The 21655-nt window shown below is 51.7% G+C and overlaps 1 protein-coding gene across 1 annotated transcript in view; it reads left to right on the top strand.

Moving 5' to 3' along the window:
• LOC138728393 (fer-1-like protein 4) overlaps nucleotides 1–20651 on the top strand; it is a 44376-nt gene extending 23725 nt beyond the window's left edge. Inside the window, exons 25-45 of the mRNA XM_069871708.1 lie at nucleotides 311–445; nucleotides 1655–1828; nucleotides 2069–2185; nucleotides 2532–2693; nucleotides 3671–3830; nucleotides 4881–4975; nucleotides 5362–5493; nucleotides 5990–6038; nucleotides 7142–7248; nucleotides 7597–7728; nucleotides 8391–8501; nucleotides 8953–9080; nucleotides 10291–10461; nucleotides 11499–11653; nucleotides 13355–13533; nucleotides 14563–14648; nucleotides 15605–15703; nucleotides 15995–16236; nucleotides 18102–18382; nucleotides 19087–19187; nucleotides 19704–20651. Coding sequence (XP_069727809.1) covers nucleotides 311–445; nucleotides 1655–1828; nucleotides 2069–2185; nucleotides 2532–2693; nucleotides 3671–3830; nucleotides 4881–4975; nucleotides 5362–5493; nucleotides 5990–6038; nucleotides 7142–7248; nucleotides 7597–7728; nucleotides 8391–8501; nucleotides 8953–9080; nucleotides 10291–10461; nucleotides 11499–11653; nucleotides 13355–13533; nucleotides 14563–14648; nucleotides 15605–15703; nucleotides 15995–16236; nucleotides 18102–18382; nucleotides 19087–19187; nucleotides 19704–19884 — 2997 coding nt within the window. The 3' untranslated portion in view covers nucleotides 19885–20651. The remainder of the gene's footprint in view (nucleotides 1–310; nucleotides 446–1654; nucleotides 1829–2068; nucleotides 2186–2531; nucleotides 2694–3670; nucleotides 3831–4880; nucleotides 4976–5361; nucleotides 5494–5989; nucleotides 6039–7141; nucleotides 7249–7596; nucleotides 7729–8390; nucleotides 8502–8952; nucleotides 9081–10290; nucleotides 10462–11498; nucleotides 11654–13354; nucleotides 13534–14562; nucleotides 14649–15604; nucleotides 15704–15994; nucleotides 16237–18101; nucleotides 18383–19086; nucleotides 19188–19703) is intronic.
• The last annotated feature ends 1004 nt before the right edge of the window (nucleotides 20652–21655 follow it).

Below are 21655 nucleotides of genomic sequence, written 5' to 3'. Positions count from 1 at the left end.
GGCCAGTGCTGTGGCAGTCCTGCTGGAAACTCTGTACCCTCAAGCAGAGGGTATTTGTGTGCTCCAGGTGGTGTGACTGTGTTCACGGGACATTTGACAAAACATACATATCGTTGAGCTTGGTCTCCAAGGTTGATTGCCATGTGCTTGTTGGCCCCAAGTGCTGATTTCACACTTGAACCATCTCCCCTCCTGCGTGTGGCTGAATGGGAGATGAGGTTAACTTGTGCTTTCTGCCCCTCTCTACAAAGCATGTGCAGTTTGTTTCCATGGGCTGTGGTGCACTCAGGCCTCCTGCTTCTGTCTGCAGATACTGGAGGAGACACTGAGCCCCATGTGGAACGAGCTGCTTCTGTTTGACCAGCTCATTGTTGATGGGAAAAAAGAAGAGTTGAAAACAGAGACCCCCATCGTTATAATCAACGTTTTCAGCCACAATAAATTTGTAAGTATGGCCATGCTGCCCTCCTGCTGCCATTGCCAGGGCAGGTAAGGCTGTGTGGATGCTGCAAGTGGACACTCAGGAGCCACATCTCTGGTTTCCATGACTCAGCATGATCCTGGTCCACCCGTGGTGCTGAGTCCTGTGGGGTATGGCTGAGGGCGAGACTTTCTGCAGACTTTAGATGTGAGCTGGGGTGAAGCTGCTGGCTGCAGTGTGCAGATGGCTCACTAATTCCCTGAGCCAGGGCCTGATGAGTGCTTGGTTGGTCTGGGATCTCTCCTGTTTGGAGAAGAACTGAACCTCACCCAGCTGCCCTGCTTCCTTGTCAGACTCATGTTGCAGAGGGCAGATCATAGAATCCCTAGGTTGGAAAAGACTGACTCTCAGAGCTGTTCCTTCCCCTCTGTCCCCTAGGTATCATCTTCCATCCCTCCTCAACCCTCTTTTTTCTCTCTTCTTTGAGGTCACCCTCCTCTCCCTCTTTGTTAGTTGATGGGAGTGGTGTGACTTGCCCCCAGTTCTCCTTTGTAGCTCAGCAGCTTCCCTGGGTCCTTTTCCTGGGTCCCAGGACAAGACGGATGCTGACACACTGAAGTGAGTCCAGAGGAGGCCACCAGGATGGTGGGGGCTGGACCACAGGACAGAGTGGGGAGGATGGAGAGCTGGGGATATCCAGCTTGGAGAAGATAAGAAAGACAGTGTTTTGTTGCTGCCTGCAGCTGGCTGATGGGAGAGGGTGGAGAAGGTGGAGTCAGACTTCTCTTGGAGGTACCCAGGGACAGGGGACAGGCAACAGACACAAGCTGGAACAAGCGGAAAATCCATCTTGATGTAAGGAAGCAATTTTCATGAAGAGGGAGTTCAAATGCTGGGCCTGGAGCTCAGAGAGCATGTGGGATATCCATCCTTGGAGACATCCAAACCCTGGCTGGAAGAGACTCTGGGAAGTCTGATGTATTTTTGATGTCCTCTTGTGCATTGTCCCAGGCCGTTTGCCCAGTTCTGCCTAGAGATGGCCTGAGAGTTCAGAGGAGCTGCTGCAGATGTGTCTCAGCTGTTCCTAGCTCTGGATGGAGCAGAGGCGATCAAAGGACAAGGGTGAAAGAGCGGTCTTGTTCTGTTCAGATTGGCTGGAATTAGTGATGGTCTTTTCTCTGAGGCACTGAGATAACACAGGGATGCTTTTCCCCATTTCCCCCTTTCCTGCAGGGCTCCCCTGAGTTCCTCGGCCAGGCCTTTGCGGTCCCGCAGGTGAAGCTGGTCGATGAGTTGTATTCCAGGCCTGCCCTGCAGTTCTTTGATATCTACAAAGGCACCAAAGCAGCGGGAGAGCTCATTGCCACCTTTGAGCTGATTGAGCTGGATTACAGTGGCTATTTGGAGGTAACGGGCTTGTAGGAAGCTGCACATAGTTGCCAGGTCTCTGGGGAGAGCTGTGTGGGTGAGGAGCTGGTGGCATGGGGCTCAGAGGATACCCTGTTGGAAGCCACATCTGGCTTTCAACCTAATGGAAGTTGCAGGGGCAGAGCCTGTGAGCACTGATCAAGAGGGGTATGAGAGGGGGCACGGCGTGGGGTAGAAATGGCTTTCATCACTTGGTGTGTCCTGGCTTCACCTGTTCAGCCATCAGTGCCTGAGGATGTGGAGCCCAAGGAACCCGACTACTTGGGAGACCCCCGTGCTGGCCGATTCGTCATCCCTGAGGGTATCCGCCCAGTGCTGAAGGAGTTTCGCATAGAGGTGCGCTGCCTTCTCCTGGGCCGGCTCCCATGGGCTGCCCCAGAGAGCAGAGCTGGCTGGTGCGGAGGGCAGGGCTTGGGGAGGAGTTGGATTTGGACCTCAAATGTGCCTTTGAGACCTGAGCAGACTGCGGGAATGGAGGTGCTTGACGTGAAGGAGAAACTGTCTCAGCAGTTTAACAGCTGGAGCTGTTGGGTGGCTGGGTCAGGAGGATGTCTCCTGCCTCTCTTTGGATCTGCGTCCTGGGGGTGAGGGGGGCAGGTGCATGGGGCAGGATTGCAGGCTGCGTGGCTGTGCTGTGCCTGGCATGTCCTGAGCAGCCAAGTGGCTTCATGTTGTGCTTCAGATCCTGTTCTGGGGCCTGCGGGACCTGAGACGGGTGAATTTGTTCGAGGTGGATCAGCCCCAGGTGATCATTGAATGTGCTGGCAAAAAGGTGGAGTCAGAGGTGATCATGGCCTACAAAGAGAACCCCAACTTCACCGAGCTGGTCAAATACATGGATGTGGTGAGTGGGAAGGGAGGTCCTGCCATGTCTGGGTACACTGTTGCCGTCCTGCACCCATGTATTGCCTGTCTGCATAGAATCATAGAATCCTGGAATCACCAGGTTGGATAAGACCTCTTGGATCATTGAATCCAACCATTCCTACAGATGCCCACTGGTATCCATGGGAAACGCTTGCAAAAAGTCAGCTGGCCTAATGTAGAATCATAGAATTGCTAGGCTGGAAAAGACCTCTTGGATCGAGTCCAACCATTCCTACCTGCCACTAAACCATGTCCCTGAGCCACCTCGTCTTTTAAGTCTTTTAAACACCTCCAGGGAAGGTGACTCAACCCCCTCCCTGGGCAGCCTGTTCCAGTGCCCAGTGACCCTTTCTGTGAAAATTTTTTTCCGATATCCAGTCTGAAGCTCCCCTGGCGGAGCTTGAGGCCATTCCCTCTCGTCCTGTCCCCTGTCACTTGGGAGAAGAGCCCAGCTCCCTCCTCTCCACAACCTCCTTTCAGGGAGTTGTAGAGAGCAATGAGGTCTCCCCTCAGCCTCCTCTTCTCCAGGCTAAACACCCCCAGCTCTCTCAGCCGTTCCTCATAAGGCCTGTTCTCCAGCCCCTTCACCAGCTTTGTTCTCTTCTCTGGACTCGCTCCAGAGCCTCAACATCCTTCTTGTGGTAAGGGGCCCAGAACTGAACACAGGATTTGAGGAGCGGTCTCACCAGTGCCGAGTACAGGAGCAGAATAGCCTCTCTGGGCCTGCTGGTCACACCGTTTCTGATAGGAGAGTTGTCCCTGGGGTTTTGCTCTTCTGCTCTCTCTGTTTCAGGAGGCCAATCAAATCCTATGGGAAACTGCCCACCAAGAGTAGTCTCAGCCATTGCCTGAAAAGCTTTGGTTTTTTGGGCAGAGCTGACCTCCCTGTGTGTGGTGGGGATGCCATGGGTATCGCCCTTGCTCCTCCAAACCCCTTGCGTGGTTCTTCTTCAGGAGCTCCCAGAGCAGGTCTACCTGCACCCTCCCCTCAGCATCTTCGTGGTGGAAAAGCGAGCGTTTGGGCGCACAGTGCTGGTGGGTACCCACGTTGTCTCTGATGTGATGAAATTCTCTCCCAGAGAGCTGGAGGAGGAACCAGAAGACTTGCCAAAAGGTGAGCTGCTTGACAAGACTCCTGCGGAGGCAGCAGGCAGGTTCTGCCAGTGGCAAAGATCCCTGGCCCTTCTGGTCCCTCCTAGCCAGGCAGCAAAGTCTTCTCCTGAGAACCATAAGACACCCAGCACAACCACAGTGTGGGGCAGGTTAGGGCTGGAGACAGGTTTTGATCTGGGTCTATAGTGCTCGGCTCCAGACTGGTGCTCGGGAAGCAGCAGCAGCCAAGTGCTGAAGTGCTATGAGAGGGCTGGCCTCCCTCCCTGGGGATGGCCAAGGGCAATTTACAGACTCTTTTCTCCAAGGTTACCTTTGTATTTGCCTCCCCACCACACTGGCAGGACCATTCATCTCTGGACGTAGCATCTCCTTGCATCTCTTTCCGAGGCACCGTTTGTAGAAACCAGAGGAGGGAGGATGGCTCTGAAGATGTTCTGGTCCAACAGGACATTTAGTCGGGGCTAGATACTAGCCAGTAACATCCCTGTGGAAATTTTATGTCTAAAATGAGAGCCTGGGAAGGACTGTTGTTTTCTCCTATTTCAACTCTGTTTCCTCAAACTTGAGAGCTCTGCAGTGAGACCTCCATCAGGCTTTAGGAAGCTGCTCTGCTAGGACCAAGGATTGAAAGGTTTATGGTTCACTCATATCATTGGGTCAAGGTCTGCTTGTTAGGTAATTGGTTCACTAACAGCTCTATGATAGCCACAACCAGAACTCCTGATTTGGAAGTGTATGCATAAACATGGCATGAAGGGGAAGAAGCCGAGTATTCATCAGTGGTCATTTCTGAGTAAGGAAGGAGCATCTCATAAATCTGAATTCCTGGGAGCCAGCAACAAGCACGTTGGTGATGGTGGCCAATCTCAGCGCTGTGCTTGAATTTCCAATAATATTTTTGCAGGATCTACTATCAAAAGCTTTAAAATCCATCACACTACAGTAGGGTAACAGGGAGGGGCTTCCTGTGGACTAACAGCTGGCCAAAAGGCAGGAAGCAGTGGGCAGAAATAAATACATGGAAAAACGAAGCTCTTTCTCTTCATCTCAGCTGAAAAGGTCTCATCCCAGCGTCTTCCCTCTCAGACTGTGGTAAACATTGGTGGTGACCCAGGGCCCAGCGCTCACCCCCTGAATCTTGTGAAGGTGAGTGATGGGTTTGTCCCAGGAAATGTTGAAGTTTGGAAAACCAAACTGAAGTTTACAATCAAAAAAGAAAGATGAGAAGTTCAGAGTTAGGTTTCCACCACTGGTTTTTGCTCTGAACCCAAACAGTCCTCTTCCCTGCCTGTCCAGCGGCGCTGCTGTATGCCTGGGCTGTGGCACAGGGAGGAGAGCTGCGTGGCCTCATGGCTTGAAAGCTGCTGTTTCTGTACCAAACGACAAACCTGGGGCTCCAGGTGGCTTTGCACATCCTGTGCTCTGCCTGAGAGCTGAGCCTTGCCGGCAGCTCGCAGGGCACTGGAGCAGGGCACGTGGGTGTCCTAGGTGCTTGTTTCCTCCCTCTGAACCCTTTTCTCTGTTCTTTTAAGGCTCCTTTGAAGAAAATTCCTATCAATAAGCTTGTAAAGAAGGAGGAGGAATATGAAGAGGAAAAGCCAGAGCTGGAAGAACTGGATTGGTGGTCCAAATACTATGAGTCTCTGAAGGAGCTGTATAACCAGGTAATCTTTTATGAGAGCTGCCAACAGAGGGTAAAAGAGGCTGCACTTGCTTGAGGAAAATATTTTCAATGGCACTGAGTGTCATAGGAGCCCTCCTGGCAGGGATCTGTTTTGGGAATGCAGCCGGGCTTTTGTTGAGGCTCTCATGAAACTGTGACATTGCTGATTTTAGCTGCAGTGCTGGGGCTTTTGTGCTGCTTACTTTTCCTCCTGGCTGTCTTCCCAGGGTGTGCTATGGGAGCAAATCTGCCTCAAATTTCCTTCCTTGCCCTGTGTCCCTTAAATCCCAATAAAAAAACCCAGCAGGAAGATCTGGGGAGAAGAAAAGGTCGTCAAGGCACTCACTGGATTCCCTCCCGCAATTGTGTTAAGGCTAAATGACTTCAGGTTGGGTATTACTGACTCTGCTGGCAGGAAAGCTTTGACAGTGTCCTCTGCTTGGATGGAGAAGGCTTTGCTGTCAGGGATGTGAGGTGGCTGACTGTGTGTATTTCAGACTCGCAGCGATGAGGAAGATGCTGAGAATGATGACCTGAATGATGCAGGTGAGTCCTCTAGCAATACCCAGCTCTTCTTTAGGGAGAGCCAAGACATACGGCATCCTAGATGTGCTGGGCTTGTGAAAGTGAGATCTGAGCAGGCAACGGCTTTACAACATTCAGCAAAAACAACACAAAAGTCAGCAGAGGGACTGGAAACATTGGCAGGGGCTAACAAAGGTTATTGCAAACTGAAAACACCAAACTTGCCTAAGAACAGTTTGGAAAATGGTGTTGAAGCAGAAGCCTTCCTGAATGAGCAAAACCCTGCAGAAAAAACAGCTGCAAGGACCATGGGGTTGTCAGCGTGAGTGCAGGAAGCAAGGGAGGGAGGATGGTGGAGAGGCAGAGCTGTCCAGGAGCTGGGCACAGCTCTGTGCCTGTGGGGTCCTCGCCTGCAGCACTCACTACACGGGAACAGAAAGCCAGTAATAGCGCATGATCTGAGAACAGTGGTACAGCTGCAGGCTGAGGTCTGTCGAGGTGTAAGCAATGACCTGGGGAGGTGAAACAGTAAGTCTAGAAACGCTATGAATCCTATTTAAGGAGAGGGCTGAGGGTACCTGATGTCATTAGTGCCCAAGGGATCTGGGGTCTTTGGGAAATGGGACAAGGATCCATGCTCTCCTTCCTTGGGTTGCTGGTGCCCCGGAGAAAGGTCTAGTCATACTTTCTCCATCATAGCTACCTGTGCCTAAAGCGGTGGTGATGCTCAGACATCCACCCAAACCAGCAGCCCATCAAATCCGTGTCCGCCCAAGGGAAAGGGTGAGCTCTCATCTGTGCCTTCCCCACACCTGTGTGCTGGTCTGGCCACCTTCCTCCATTTGGTCTCTGCCCACTTCCTTCCTAAACAGTAGCCATGAAGGCAGGGAAGTCTGTGCTGATGTTTGTCCTCCCACCCATCCAGCCATGCCTTGCTGGGAAACTGAGAAGCCATAAGGTCACTTGTTATGGATAGTGGTAGCTCCAGCTGCTCTGACACAGGTTAAAGCCCTGGGTCAAACAAAAAGCTGTTGCTGTTTCTGGGGTCGTTTCATTTCATGGCCAGACACTTCTGATGATGAGAGGGATAAGAGCAGTTCCTGATGTCTTATTGCTGTTTCTAGATGGAAGGAATTTGAATGCATCCTCCATTGACATAGAAGCAGAAGATGAGGCAGTAATTGAAGTCGAACCTGCTCGACCCAAGAGAAAGCATATCGCCACCCTTCAGGTGATTATTGGGGTGACAGATCTGGCCTCTTCCAACCCTGGCCCTTTTCCCATGTCCTCCACCCCTCCCTGTGGAGAATATTAGATTGGGAGGAGGATTAACAGTCTGTGCTGTGCTCCTGTCATTGCTAGTCTTTGAAAGACCTAGTGAGACCTTGGAGCCAAGGTATGCTGGGTGTGCACACCGGAGGATGGGCCTGGAGGGGTGAGGGAAGCCAGTAACAGCCTGCATGGAATAGTGCAGGGGTAAGGTAGGACCAGGCTGCATCAGGAAAAGGATGATCTTTCTAACTCTTCTTCCCTTTAAGATGGCTGGAAAAGGCCCCAGATAAGTTTCTGCTTGTTTCAGATCTACAACTCTGAGCTGGAAAATAGGTTTGGTAATTTTGAAGACTGGCTGTGTATTTTTCCCCTCCATCGTGGCAAAGCAAATGAGGATGAAGATGGAAATGAGGATGAGCATTTTGTGGGGAAGTACAAGGTGCTGTGTCATTTGAATGGCATTTGTGCTGAAATGGGGAAGAAATTCCTTAGGACAACCTGTATTTCGGAGCGTGCCAACACGAGCAAAGCCTTGGAGAGCTCATGTGTGTGCAAGGTGATGTGAGGCGGTGGTGCAGCATGGCCAGGGTACTGTTGGTGCCCGTTGAAGCGGTTGGGTACTGTGAGCCTTTGTGGAATGCGCCTAATTTAGATTTTTGAGCTCTTGCAAGGAGAAAGCGTGAATCATAAAGGACTCTTATTCCGGTTGGGGCCTCTGGGTATGTTCAGCATGCAAATTGGTGAGTTTCACTGGTTTTAAAATCAGTAAAACTTGTCTAAAAGAGGCACCATCCTCCCGCCTAGGAGCTCTTGAAGACTCTGAAATATCAACTGCAGAAGCTGATATAAGAAGGTCCCTGGAAAACCTTTGGTGCCCCCTGCTTTTGGCAGTCCAAAGTGCCTGGAGATGTTTAGATCTGGCATTGGCAAACAGGAACTGCCTGGGCTTTGTGGACATGATGGTGTCTTTGGAAAGGACTGTCCCCATGGGCACAGTGTGCCTGTGGTCTGCATGGGGCAACAGCTCTGATTATCCAGTTGGCAGGTGAAGCTGGTCCTGGTGGCTCCAGTCCCATCTGACATATTCTGTCTTTTCTGCAGGGCTCCTTCTATGTCTACCCCACTGATGAAGCTGGCGTGGAGCCCAAGGTCTCCCAGGGTGTTCCAAGGAACAGACCCATCAAGGTTCTTGTGAGGGTTTACATTGTTAAGGCAAGTCTCTTGTGATGGTAGCAGCAATATTTGGAGGTCTGTACCTCTCTGTGGAACTCCTGCGTTCTCTGCTCAGTAAATATGAGCAGTGGCACTTGTGAAAAGCTCAGTGTTGGCTTGAAGGGTCTGCCAGCCTGTGGAAGTCTTGTCTCACCCACGGGGAGTCTTCCGTGCTTTGTAGCTTCAGGGGGCACTGAAAATCCAGATGGGCATTTCTTAGCTCCTCTCATCTGCCTTGAGACTGTGAGTGAGTAGGTGGCCAACAGATAGAGGCATTGGTGGCTTTTTGAGTGGGGATGTGCATGGGGACATTTTCCCTATGTGTTTCACTGCCAGAGCAGCTGCTAGAGGAGCTGCACCAGTGGGCTGGGGTGATCTCAGGCCTGTGCAGTGCTCCCCGTGCAGGTCACTCTCTGCACTGATGTCTAGCAGTGTCTCTTGTGTATTCCAGGCTACGAATTTGTCTCCAGCAGACCCCAATGGCAAAGCAGACCCCTACGTGGTGGTGACCGTGGGGCAAGAGCAGAAGGACACAAAGGAGCGGTACATCCCAAAACAGCTCAATCCTGTGTTTGGAGAGTAAGCAGGAAGTTTTCATCTAGCAGGAAATAGTAGGAATAGTGCACAGCTGGGGCTCTGACAGTGGCCCAGCACGAGTGGTCATCTGTTCCTTTCTGCTGGAGAATCTTGTGCTGTGACACCAAGGTCCCATGCATGGCTTGTACCTCCAGTTGACGCAGGAGCTGTAAGTGTTCTGGGTCAGGAGGGGAGCACTCCCAAGAGCCTGATTTAACAGGTGAAGTAGTGAGCCAAGCAGCAAGAGTACTGGAGAGTTTTTTCTCTGGTGCCAGGACTTATATCCAAGGGCACACATTCCTGGAAAATTACTCCTTTTTTTGAAACACTGGCACCTGCGTGCACTGAAAACTGCACACATTGAACTTACGGAGAACCAAACTCTATGAGAGGTCTTTGAGTCATCAAATACTGCTCTTAAATGAGTAGGATGATCAAAATAGAGCATGTGTTTCTGTCATGGTTTAGCCCCGGGGCTGGCAGCTAAAACCGAGCACTTGTGATCCCAATTCCCTTCACCCCACCCCAAGGGAAAGGAGAGGAAAAGCCTTATGGGATGGAAAATAAAATAAAAATAGCTTTAATGCAATAACAACAACAATAATAACAGTGAAAATTATATTAATAATGTAATAAGATACATAAAAATAAATGCAATTGTGCTCCTCCTCAACAACTCCATCACCACAGAGGCTGCAGAGCTGGCACAGGGAAGGGTCTGGGCCAGGAGGGAGCTGGACCCAGGAACTGGATTCAGGAATGCATGGATCTGGGATCATGGTCAAACAGACAGAGGAGGTCCTCAATGAACATTAGCCATCAAAGAAGAAGGATTGACCCTCATGGATCTCTCAGTTTTATGCCCAGTATGTCATGTATGAGATGGAATCCTCTGCTGACCCTCAGTTTGGGGTCACCTGTCCTGTCCGCCCCTCCCTGCAGGTGCAACACTTTTTGTCTCCACCAGATCCAGGATGGCCTTGGTTCCCATAGGAATAAGGATAAGTAATGGCCTTTCTACATCCCAATGTCCCGTGTGATCACTAAGAGGATGAAAACTTACCTGAAAAACATGCTGTTAATTTTCAGAAAATGAAGTTACTCAGATGAGACTGAGCTGGAGTCAGAAACTGATTCTGCTTTACCTCAGACTGGAACAGTTTCATTTCCATCCTCTTTGCTAATTGTGCTCTCCCTGTCTGCTTCTCTACAGAGTCATGGAGCTGACTGTATCCTTCCCGGTGGAATCAGAACTCACTGTGGCAATATTCGACCATGATTTGGTTGGATCTGATGATCTGATCGGGGAGACCAAAATTGACTTGGAGAATCGATTCTACAGCAAGCACAGGGCCAACTGTGGAGTGGCTTCTCAGTACGATGTGTAGGTACTAGTTTGACAACTTAGGGCCATGAGATGCATCCTTCTTGCCTGCTGTTTAGGTGGGTAAGTCCAGTTTTGTGGGATGGAGCTTGTACCCACAGTGTCCTTTGAGCAGGTGCCCCACAGATTCACAAGTTCCACAGATAACTCCAACCCCTTTAGGCTCCAGCTGGCTTCCTGTGACAGCTCTAATTCAATGCTCAATGACCTCAAGTTGTGCCAGGGGAGGATTAGGTTGGATATTAGGAAAAATTTCTTCACTGACAGTGGTGAAGCACTGGCAGAGGCTGTCCGGGGCAGTGAGGGAGTCTCCATCCCTGGAGGGGTTCAAAGATGTGTAGCTGCGGCACCCTGGGACATAGTTGAGCAGGCACAGTGGTGTGTTTATGGTTGGACTTGATAAGCATAGAGGCCTTTCCCAACCTTAACAATTCGATGATTCTATTATTCCTAATGCAGACTAATATATTTTGCACATCATAGTGAAAAATTCTTTAATACTTTCATGTTGGTGTGCAGTGAGAGAAGCACTTTCTTGACATGGATGTGATGTTGACCTCTGTCAGGGAGCTTGTGTGGTTTTTCTGGCAGAAGCTAATTCTGTAAGCAGCAACACTCATGACGTCTGGTTTTCTTTGTCCTTGCTCAGTATGGATTCTCTGGTTTTGTTGGCCAGTTTTCTGTAAACTTCTCTTCTCCTACCCCAGTGTTGGTGAATTAATGATGAAAGTGGAACTGAGTCCCCAGCACTCCTCAAACCTCTGTCCCATTGAACAAGCCACAGCTGGAATCGCTCCTGTTGCTGAATCTAATGGTTTTGTGGGGTGCAAGCCTGGCTTGTTCTTGGGGAGGAGAGCTCATTAAGCTTTTCATTCATGAAGCTTTTGTGTGCCTATGGTTTTCCCAGGGAAGATCTGAGCAGGGATCTGGTGGCATACCCTGTGCTTGAGGGAAGGCAGGGCATTTTGTTGCCTAGGTTAAAAAAAAAATGGTGTGTCTAAGCTGAAGATGTTGTCAATGTTCTTCCTTCCATGCAGAAATGGCTACAACATGTGGCGAGATGCTTTCAAGCCCACACAGATCTTGGATAGTTTATGCAAGAAAAACTCGCTCCCTGCAGCAGAGTACAGGCGAGAGGAGGTCAAAGTGGACAACAAAATATTCAAGGTCCCTCCAGAGGCTTTTCCTGAAGGTACAGAGTGCTTGGAGAACAATGACTACTCACAGCTGCCTGTGCTTAGCAAAGCGTGTGCTGGTGCCAGATCTGGGAACCCACCAGCCTTTCCTCCCTGAAGTGCCCGGGCTGACTGTCCCCACTCTGTGCCTCTGGGTCACTGTGGGGAGCATCCTCAGTGCTCAGTGGCCTGGTTTCACTGAGTGATGACATTGCACTGTGGGAAGATGTGATCCAGGCCATTACATCGCTAAGTGGTTTCCCAGACGATGGGTGGAGCAAAGCAAACGTCCTTACATGGCTGTGGTGTGCACTGGGCTTTGATGGCTTGTGCAGAAATGGCTTGTGGTGGCTGAGACTGGCACAAAGCTGCACCTCCACCTGCCTCTGACTGCCATCAGCAAGATAATGCTGTCCTTTATTTTGGTGGGGTTTTGTGTATGTGTGCTTTTTCAGTCTCCTTTCCTATCTTTAGCTGGCTTTGTCTTTCAGAGATGTTCTCTGCTTCTGGTGGCTTTGCGTGCTTTGGGTAAGTCCCCAGTGCCCCTACTGTTGATTTCCTCCTCTTGTTTGCTTCTCCTTTGCTGTTTTTGCTTCCTCCTCACTGAGATTAACCCTAGGCCGGAGTCACAGTTGTGAAGAATGCAGGTACCTCTCATGGCCTCTGCCAGCAGTGATGGAGATGTTCCCTGTGCACAGGCCTGTCCCTGCTGTGCACATCCCCTCCAGTGGCCAACACGTGTGCAGTCGAATACAGCCTGGAGAAGAGATGGAGCAGATGTGGAAGGCTGGTTCCTGCAAGGCAATTCTGTGTAGCCTGTAGCAAGAATGACCCCGGTGCCCAACCTGCCCAGAGAGGGCAGACTTACTTTTGTGGCCAACTCGTAACCTCTGCTTGTTTCAGTGCTGCTGCTCCTCAGCTTTCCACTGGCCAGTATGGCTTATGACATGAAGGGGAAAGAAATCCTGCTCAGAAGAGGGCAAGGAGCCTCCGAAAGCCCTCTTCTCCTTTTCTCAGGTCACTGGTGTTCCCCTGAGAGCCAGCTCTGGTTCAAATGTGGCTGCAGTTGGTGCCCATGATCCTCTGCTGTGCTTGGGGACTGGTTCAGTCTGAAACTGATCTCCAAAGGGCAGATGCTCTCCATAAAGCCAGGGGTGGGTGGGTGGCTGTGTCCTCACCTGTGGGTTCCTGCTTTCATCCCCACCAGTATGGTTTCATCTTGAACTGCCATTTGACTTCACTGTGCCAAATGAGGCAATCATTAATGGTGCAGACTGTTAATTAACGGAGAGCACAGCTGCATGTCACTGCCAAGTGGCAGTGGTGCTTTCCTGGAGCACTTCTAGGGCAAAACCTCACCTCTCATCCAGGGATCTGTTGGCACTACCACAGACATATGGGGGCTTAAACTGCCCCAGAGAGTGACCTCCTCTACATCCTCTGGATCCTTTTCCCTGGGCCACAGTCAATTCTTTTTTGCCCCTTTCCTCTTATTTCTCTTTGTTTGTCTTCCTGCCTACAGTTTTCCTCATCATTGCAGTGTGTTGAACTAACTCCTTTCATCCTTACCTTCCTGCTTCTCCCCATTTTGTTTTCTTGGGGAGGTGCTTGTTTGCCCAGACCATGATCTCCCCTTCCTTGTGCCTGTGACTGATGTCCTGATGTGACTCCTGCTGACCAGGTGTCTCCATCTTCCACCTAACTGTGTCCTGCTGCAGAGGCCTCTGTGAGGAACAAGCGAGGAGTGGCAGATGAGAACTGGTCAGTGGATGATGAGCACAAGGCTTTGTACGTCTTGCAGCACTGGGAAGAGATGCCAGGATACGGGTACAAGCTTGTACCAGAGCACGTGGAGATTCGGTCCTTGTACAACCCGGAGAGCCCTGGGCTTGTGCAGGTGCGATGGGTTTCCTTGCTCAGCCTAGACATTGCTCTGGGGAAGGATGTTTGGGGCAGTTGGCCCCCAGCCCCCTGGCCAGTCCCCTGTTGTCCTTTTGTCTCCTCATTGTGCTGTGAGTTTCGTGCTCCTCCCTGGGTGGGTGACTGAGGCTGTGTCTGGGCATGGCTGGCCCTGCTATCAAGTGAGGGCTGTTGACCTTGTCTGTCCTTTGCTCAAATCCAACCTCTGACCTCTCATGGTGCTTCTCAACACCTTTTCCTCAAAGGACCTCTGTCCACTGATGATGTGGTCATTCATGATGCCGGTGACCCAGAGTCCTTTCTGTCTCCTCAGGCTCTGATGAGGATGCTGTGTGGGTGGTGAGGGTTCCACTCTGCATTCTGAGCCCTGTTCCCTGCCCCATGGTGGGTAGTTGTGTCCTTGTCTATCTCTGTCTATTCCTCTGCTTTGTCCCCTGTCACTGCTGCTTTGCTCCCCTGCAAAAGCCCCATTCTGCCCCCTTGGCTTTTCCTGCTGGCTGGAGAAACATTCCTCCTCAGTTTTATGCAGTGCAGTGATCTGAGCTCAACTATTTCAGCGCCCTGCACTGAAATCTCCTTTCCCCTCAGGTACCGGAGGTCTGTAATGAAGCACAGCTCTGCCTCCTTCTGCCTTTTGTTGGCACTGGGGAGAGAAGGCTCAGATCCATCACTTTTTAGTTTTTTTGGTTTTGCTGGAATGTTAGCCCATTGTGTGCTTCTTGTTCAGACACGATTGCCTCCATTTGAAACACATTTGGTTCTGCTGGGATGTTTTTTCTTGGGAGCAGGATGGGGAGGGAAATAAACAATTTTTGGTAGTTTTAATGTTTTCCCTATCTGGAATTCAGTCCCACATCACTCAGAACTACTGGGGATGTAGAGCACCAAGCAGTGGCTTTCCCATGAAGGCTTTATTTGCAGGACCAAGCCCTCGCAGGATCAAGCCGGCTCTTCAGCTGGCAAGTGGTTTGTATTTTGAAGTCTCTCTGCTGTCTTCTCTCATCAGGGCTCCTTGCACATGTGGATTGATATGTTTCCAAAGGACGTCCCCGCACCACCACCGGTCAACATCAAACCACGACTGCCCATCAGGTAGCACCCATGGAAGCGGAGTGGGGGCTGGTGAGCCTGCGTGAAGGGTCACTGTCCTCGCTACACCTGGTGGGATGGGCCGTGGAGTCGTGCACAGGCTGGCAGCCTGCGCTAGCCTGGCGTGGTGTCCTCCTCTCTGCTCAGCTCTGAAACATGGGATGGTCTCTTGGGTGAAACAGCATGGGGCATGAGTGCTCCAGCTGCGCAAGTATTTGTGAAGGTCAGGGTTAATATCTCTCAGGCTGGACATGAAGGTAATAGAAACCCAGGGCAGAGCTACTCACCAAACTCTATTTTGGCTAGTGGCTATGTGTTCTCCAGGTGTCTGGAGAAGTGAGGTTGAATGGGACATCTGCTGTTTTCAGTGATCTATTGAGATGGAAAGTATAAACTCTTCTCAGAGGTGCATGTGAAAGGACAAGAGATCATTGACACAAATTGCAGTAAGGGAAACTCCAACCAACATAGAGAAAACATTTTCCCAATGAGAGTACAGCTACCATGGGACAGGAGCAGAGCGACCCAGAGAGGTGCTGGGATATCCATGCTTGGAGACACACACAACTCATGCAGACCAGTTCCCAAGCGATCTTATCTGCTAGGAAGTTAGAGTAAGAAGTTGTAGCAGAGACTGCAGAGGTCCCTTCCTTCCTAAGCCTTCTGTGCTAAAGTGGTGCTGCATTGGTTTCCATGCACCATGGGTTTGCTCTGCAAAAGCTGCCTGTTTTGCCTGGGGATGTTTGTCTTGTGGGGTTGTATTCTCCTACGAAATTGGGAAGCACAGCTTGCATGGCAGCAAGTCTGCTGGGCTGTGCTTGGCCAGAGGAGGCCTGGCAGAAGACCGCAGTGCTAGGAGGGTCCAAGTCCTGCTGCTTTGCTGAGGTGGGCTTCACCTACCCTCCCAGGCATCAGGGGCGAGAGCGTGTGCCTCACCCACCCCTGTGTCCTTCCCACAGCTATGAGCTGCGTGTGATTATCTGGAACACAGATGATGTGATCCTTGATGATATCAACCCAATAACTGGAGAGCCTTCCAGCGACATCTACGTGAAAAGGTCTGATGGGAGCCAGAGGGAGGCCGCAGCCTAGCTGTCCTGCTCCCTGCCTTGCCCCACACCCTCACTGCCTGTTCTGAACCTTTGCTCCTCCTTGTCTCGGCATGAGGTGCCCCACTCCACTCCCCTGCTTGGGTTGCTGTACCCCCAAAGGTGTTGGTCAGGTGTTTGTCTGCTTTGTTTCTTTGACTCTTCCTTTCCTGCTCCCCCACGGAGTTCAGCCCCTCCATCCTCCTGCTCTGCCTTCGGGGCTGGCTGACAGGGTGACAGATAGCTGAGTTTCTCCTGCAGCTGGATAAAGGGTCTCGACCACGACAAGCAGGAGACGGATGTTCACTTTAACTCCTTGACTGGGGAGGGCAATTTCAACTGGAGGTTCATCTTCCGCTTCAACTATCTCCCGACTGAGAAGGAGATCAGCTACAAGAAGAAGGATTCTGTCTTCTCCGTGGAGGAATCAGAGTTCCGGGAACCAGCTGTTCTGGTCCTCCAGGTTTGGGATTACGACAGGATTTCAGCTAATGACTTTCTAGGTACGGCGTGACCTGCTGGAAGTGGGGTGACCTGTCACTCTCCTTTCTGGAGTGTTACAGCACGTCCCCGGGGGCCCATCTCTCTGAGAAAGGACACCAGGAACGTCAGATCGAGCTTTTCAGCTCAGCAGTCACCTGGGCTTGTTTTTCACATGTGAGCTGTAGGCAGAGCCTGGATATGTGCACCTCTCCTACACAGACATGTTGAGCTTGCATGCTTGTCCCAGGGCCTTGGTGTCCTTTTTTTCAGGGCCTGTGACACCACAGGACTTCCATGTTCAGCTTCCTCACAACCTTTCTGGTAAACTTGCTCATTTTCCCAGCTTTCGCTTAGATCTGTAGATCCTGAAGACTTGGCTGAAGAGCAGCCTTCCCAGGAGCTTATGTTGTGGGCATGGGAACTGGCAACCTTTATGAGACCATTAGCCCTTGACTTGGGGTATCGCATTGCTGGGAGCTCGGAGCTCCCTGACTGCTCTGGTGCTTCCCAGTGACCAGACCTGTTCCGCTGGGCAGGCAGCAGGACTGGCAATGAAGCTGGGTTGGTGGCGATTCTGCCTGTACTACACTAGCACAAACACTGCACCTGCTCTCCTGCTTCTGCTGCCACCCCCACCCGGGTCTGTAGCACTCCATTCAGTTGTCCCTCCTCTCTTCAAACCTTGGCCTCCACGTTACAAAGCAGCCCCTTTGCCCTGCTCTGCCTTGAGCGGGATAAAGCTCTCTTTGTTCATCACCCTTCTATGTTGTGTTTAACGGGCTTTACCTCCACAAGGCACTTCCAGTATTGATGGTTTCACCATGCTACACAGACACTTCAGGAATTGTTAGATGGCAATTCCAGCCATTCCTGGTGGGTTTGATCTCGGGAACCTCTAGGCAGGAAAGGGCTTCTGCAGTCTTCATTGCAGTCTCCTGCTCCAAGCAGGGCTAGATGCAACTGAGGTCAGGTTGCTCAGGGCCTTGTCTGGGTGAGCTTTGAATATCTCCAAGGATGGAGATCCCAGCACCCTTCTGGGCCCTTTTTCCTGGCTGCACCATTCTCATAATTCTCAATTTTTTTTCACTTGCAGCAGCTCGTGCCTCCTGCCTTATCATCATCCGCTGCTGAGAAAAGCCCAGCTCCATCTGCTCTGTAGCTTCTGTTAGGCTGAGAGATGCTGTAAGATCTCTCCCTTGACCTCTCCTCTCTGGGCTGAACACGCATGGGTCTCTTATCCCACCCTGCTATGGCACCATCCTGGACCATCTCAGCCACTGGGCTCTCGCTAGTTGCCGCTGTTCTTGTGCAGGGAGTCCAAAACTGGACACGATGTCTGGACGCAATCTGCCCAGAGTTGAGCAGAGGAACACCCACACCCCTTGGCTGCTGGCCACGCTTTTGCCAGTGCAGACCAGTACATAATAAGATGGTTTTGTTGCAAGGACTCAGTGCCAAAGTGGGACAGGAGTTCCTTCCAAGGATGACAGGGGTGCAAGGCCAAGCAGGGAAATGAGCTGAGGCTGTTTCAGGTGTAAGACGGATTTGAAACCTTTGAAGAGTATCCCAGCTTTTATAATTCTTTATTGAGAAGGGAAAAGGAGCTTGGCTCTGTTAGGAGAGCAGGGTGGGACATGGTACAGGAGTGAAAATTACCCTCTGTGTCACATGCCAACCAGATTGACCACATCAGCAACAAGACAGCCTATATTTCTGCTTCTTAGTCTCTAACTCTTGGGCTGGTCCTTTCTGATGCTGAGATTCAGGTTCTCCACCTGTGAAAGTGCAGGGCTCTGACTTGTGGTGGTGGGAGTGTAGCTGAGAGAGTTGGTGTGTGGGGCTGACCTCAGGCTTTCAATAGGAGTTCTCTTCACTGTGCCTGCAGGCTCCATCGAACTGAAGCTGCATGACATGGTGCGGGCAGCCAAGAGCTCGGAGCATTGCACCATCAAGATGGCCAAGGAGAATTCAACACCTCGCTTCTCCATCTTCCGAAACAAGCGCATGAGGGGCTGGTGGCCCTTCATCAAACTCAAAGATCAGGAAGATGAGGAGAGAGAGGAGAGGGATCACAAGCAGAAGAAGAAGAAAAAGAGGTGGAGCAGCTCAGTCAGACCAGAGGACATGGAGTTCACAGACCCCAGTGGGAACAAGTATATCCTGACGGTAAGGCAGGATGCTGGCCCAGCTGAGCAGAGCAGCACTGGTTGGCCTCTGCCTTGACATGGCAACTTGTCCTGCATGCACATAACCTACAGGGACAGCAGTGACCCAGCTGCCTGTGACTTCGTGCAGGGTCCTGGAGACTTGTCTGCTGCAAATCCAGCACTTCATTTACTCAGAAGTACTGGCTCTGGTGGCATGCAGGGAGTATCCAATATCATGTCTTCCTGTGGGCTTCCCACAGAGCAGCGTTCAGTGAGGGGAGTAAAGCAAGAGGCATGTGACTCCCTGTCAACCAGTTGAGGCAGAAGCAAAAGCTTGTCCTGGGGTCTCTGCCTATCCCGGACTGGCAGATGCCAGCTGTCCCAGGGCTGACTTGCAGCTTGGCCCTGCTCTTGTACCACTGGTTGCCCCCAAGGGTGAGTTTTGCTCGATGCCAGTGTGGGAGGCAGCAGACAAAGCCAGAGGGCTGGGGAGTGCCTTACAGTCAGTGTCTTGTCTGCAAAACAGTTTCTGTCCAGGCCACGGTTCCCACTGACTGGGAAGTGAGAGGCTCCATAGCTGATGCCCAGAGAGAAAAGGTAATTTCTCTGAGTATCTGTGAGTGGAACTGGGAAAAAATACCCCGTGTGGGCAGGGTGTGTGGCTAGCAGGCTGGTCTGCGAAGCAGCATGTGCGGTAGTGGCTCAGACATGTTCCCCCTCCAGGGTAAGGTGGAAGCAGAGTTGCAGCTGCTAACTGTGGAGGAAGCTGAGAGAAGTCCTGTTGGCTTGGGGCGCAAAGAGCCTGAACCCCTGGAAAAGCCCAAGTGAGTATCTGTGTTATCACCTTTAACAGGGATGGACAGTGCCGTGTTTTCGGCAGCTGTTTGCTGACAGCATCTGCTTGCCAGGAAGCTGAGAGCAATCTGTGAGGTCCTGCGTGGTGACATCTGCAGGACTAGGGCTGCCAGGGCTTCCCAGAGCTCAGTCCAGCAGGACTTTGGCGGCAACATCTGGGCCAGGGCTGAACCGAATGCGCTGCTCAAGGCAGCTGTGCCAGAACATTGCTTGTACAGGAAGGCCGGATCTTGTTTAACATGTGAATGCGCCTGTTAGCCCCGTGGGTGCAGAACAGATCTGTGGGGCTGTCCTGAGGCTCAGGTCCTGCTGTCTCCAGCGCTTTCACAGGCAATGTGGTTCCTGCAGCCCCTAGGGTGACCCTGTCTGGAAGCAGCAGGAAAACCTGGTGACCCATGAGGCTGGCATGGAACCAAAGCACAGGTGCCAAGGTGCTGCTCTGTGGATTAAGCCTGTGTTCATCTGTTCTTCCTTTCCTCTTCCAGCCGGCCAAAAACTTCTTTTAACTGGTTTGTGAATCCTATGAAGACCTTTGTGTTCTTCATCTGGAAGCGGTACAAGAAATATATCATTGTGTTATTGATTGTCGCTCTTCTGACCATCTTCCTGATTCTTTTGATCTACACCATGCCTGGATACATCAGTGAGAAGATCATCAATGGATAAATGCTCTCCAGCACAGGACTACTCAAAGACAGGGGTGATTATTGGAGGAATTGAGACTGGGCCAGAATGTTTAAGGCAATCCTGCAGGTGTAAAGGCAACCTTCAGAGTGAGAGACCTGCCAAAGTGGCCTCTCTTTGTGGGGCCACATTTCACGCTAAGTGCCCATGAGATGTTAAGAAACCAAGTAACCAACCTACTCAATAAGGCAAACTCTGAAGGACAGATACAGCTTTGGAAGAAGAGAGTTCTTTGTGGGACTAGGGTGGGAGGGTGGGAAAACAAGGGCTGCTGGGGCTGTTCCCACAGGTGTGGCAGCTGAAAGCAGCTTTCACCATTGAGAGTGGTTCTGGTGAAGATAGGGATGGACAGAGCCATCTGTGTCCCGGCTTGACAACACCTGGCCCTCACTTGAAGAGTTCAAAACACATGGTATGGGGGAAGGCAGGTCTGGTGTAGGATCTTGGTGGGAGTAGGACCTGGAATACCTTTGAATGGGGCTCTCCAGGGAGTAGGACAACAGGGCCAAGGTAACTATGATCTTGCTGCTGTGCTAAGAGCACCGGAACAGTTGGGGGAGTTGGGGTTGGCTCTGGGTGTGGTCACACTTCCCGGGACACAGACTTTGTGGTTATCACTCCTTATAAGCTGCTTAACAGTTTTTCCTGCTTGTGCTGGTTGGATTCAGGCTTGCTTCAAACTTAATTTTGGCTCTTCATTTCCACAGGAATAAAAGCTCCTTGCCTGCGCTCTTGCTTGTGTTTTGTAGCTGTGCTCTGGAACCGATGGCCAGCCTGCAGGCGGTCCTTGCTGATGCCCCTTTTCCCTTCCTCACTGGGACATCAGCCCGGGGCTGCCAGCATCAGTCTGTTCTGTGGTGTTGGGCTGATGTAGATTAAATGAGCCTGGTTCTTAGCACAAGAACCCCACGGTTCCTGTCTTCTGCCCAGGCAAGCTCTGATGTTATCTGATCTCCAGTGGAGACGCTTCACCCTGAGTTTTGATGGGACAGATTCCTCCTGGGGGTTCTCATCCTGGTGGAGGGGGTGGTGTTCAGAGGTATCATTGCATTTCCAAAGAGATGAACTGGCACTTTGGCTTTGGAATAGAACAGGAATAGGGTCATGTGGGGAGAAGAGTAGCTGGGCGGTGGGGCAGGCAGGTGGAACCCAGCAAGGACTCCGGCTGGACCTCAACCCAGGGGTGAGTGTGGGGCAGCAGACCTGGTGCTCCCTGCAGGGGCAGAGTTCAGTGGCTGGGTGAGGGCCCAGAATAGTAAAGGGGGTGGGGTGGGGGGTGGAGGGGGCCTCCCTCCCCACCTGGGCTGCAGGAGGAATGGGCTGCAGATTGAAAAGGGCTCAGGCCAAGGAGCACCTATGTGGGGCTGGAGCAGAGCCCTGGGGCGCAACAGTGCTGCTCCCAGGGCAGCTTTCTGCAGGGCCTGGTGCTTGGGAAGTTGCCTTTGCAAAAGGTGCCTGGTACCCCTCCACACTGACCAGTGCACCCCAGCACTGACCAGTGCACCTCAGCAGTGCCCGGTGCACCTCGTTGGTTCCTGGTGCACCCCAGCAGTGCCTGGTGCACCCCAGAAATGCCTGGTCCATGCCAGCAAGCTCAGTGCACCCCAGCACTGCCAGTCCACATCCCCAGGCAGCCCCTTGGCTCTTGCCACCGTGCTCAGCTCCATTTTCCATGCACCACCAGGCTGGGGCTCCCAGTGGCTCTAAGTGTCTCTGTCACAGGCTTCCTCAAAATCTTTCAGCTACCAATTGA

This window comes from Phaenicophaeus curvirostris, chromosome 18 (genome assembly GCF_032191515.1).
Source record: "Phaenicophaeus curvirostris isolate KB17595 chromosome 18, BPBGC_Pcur_1.0, whole genome shotgun sequence".
NCBI lineage: Eukaryota > Metazoa > Chordata > Aves > Cuculiformes > Cuculidae > Phaenicophaeus > Phaenicophaeus curvirostris.
The sequence above is the reverse complement of the archived record's forward strand: the minus strand, read 5'-3'. Positions and strand labels throughout refer to the sequence as shown.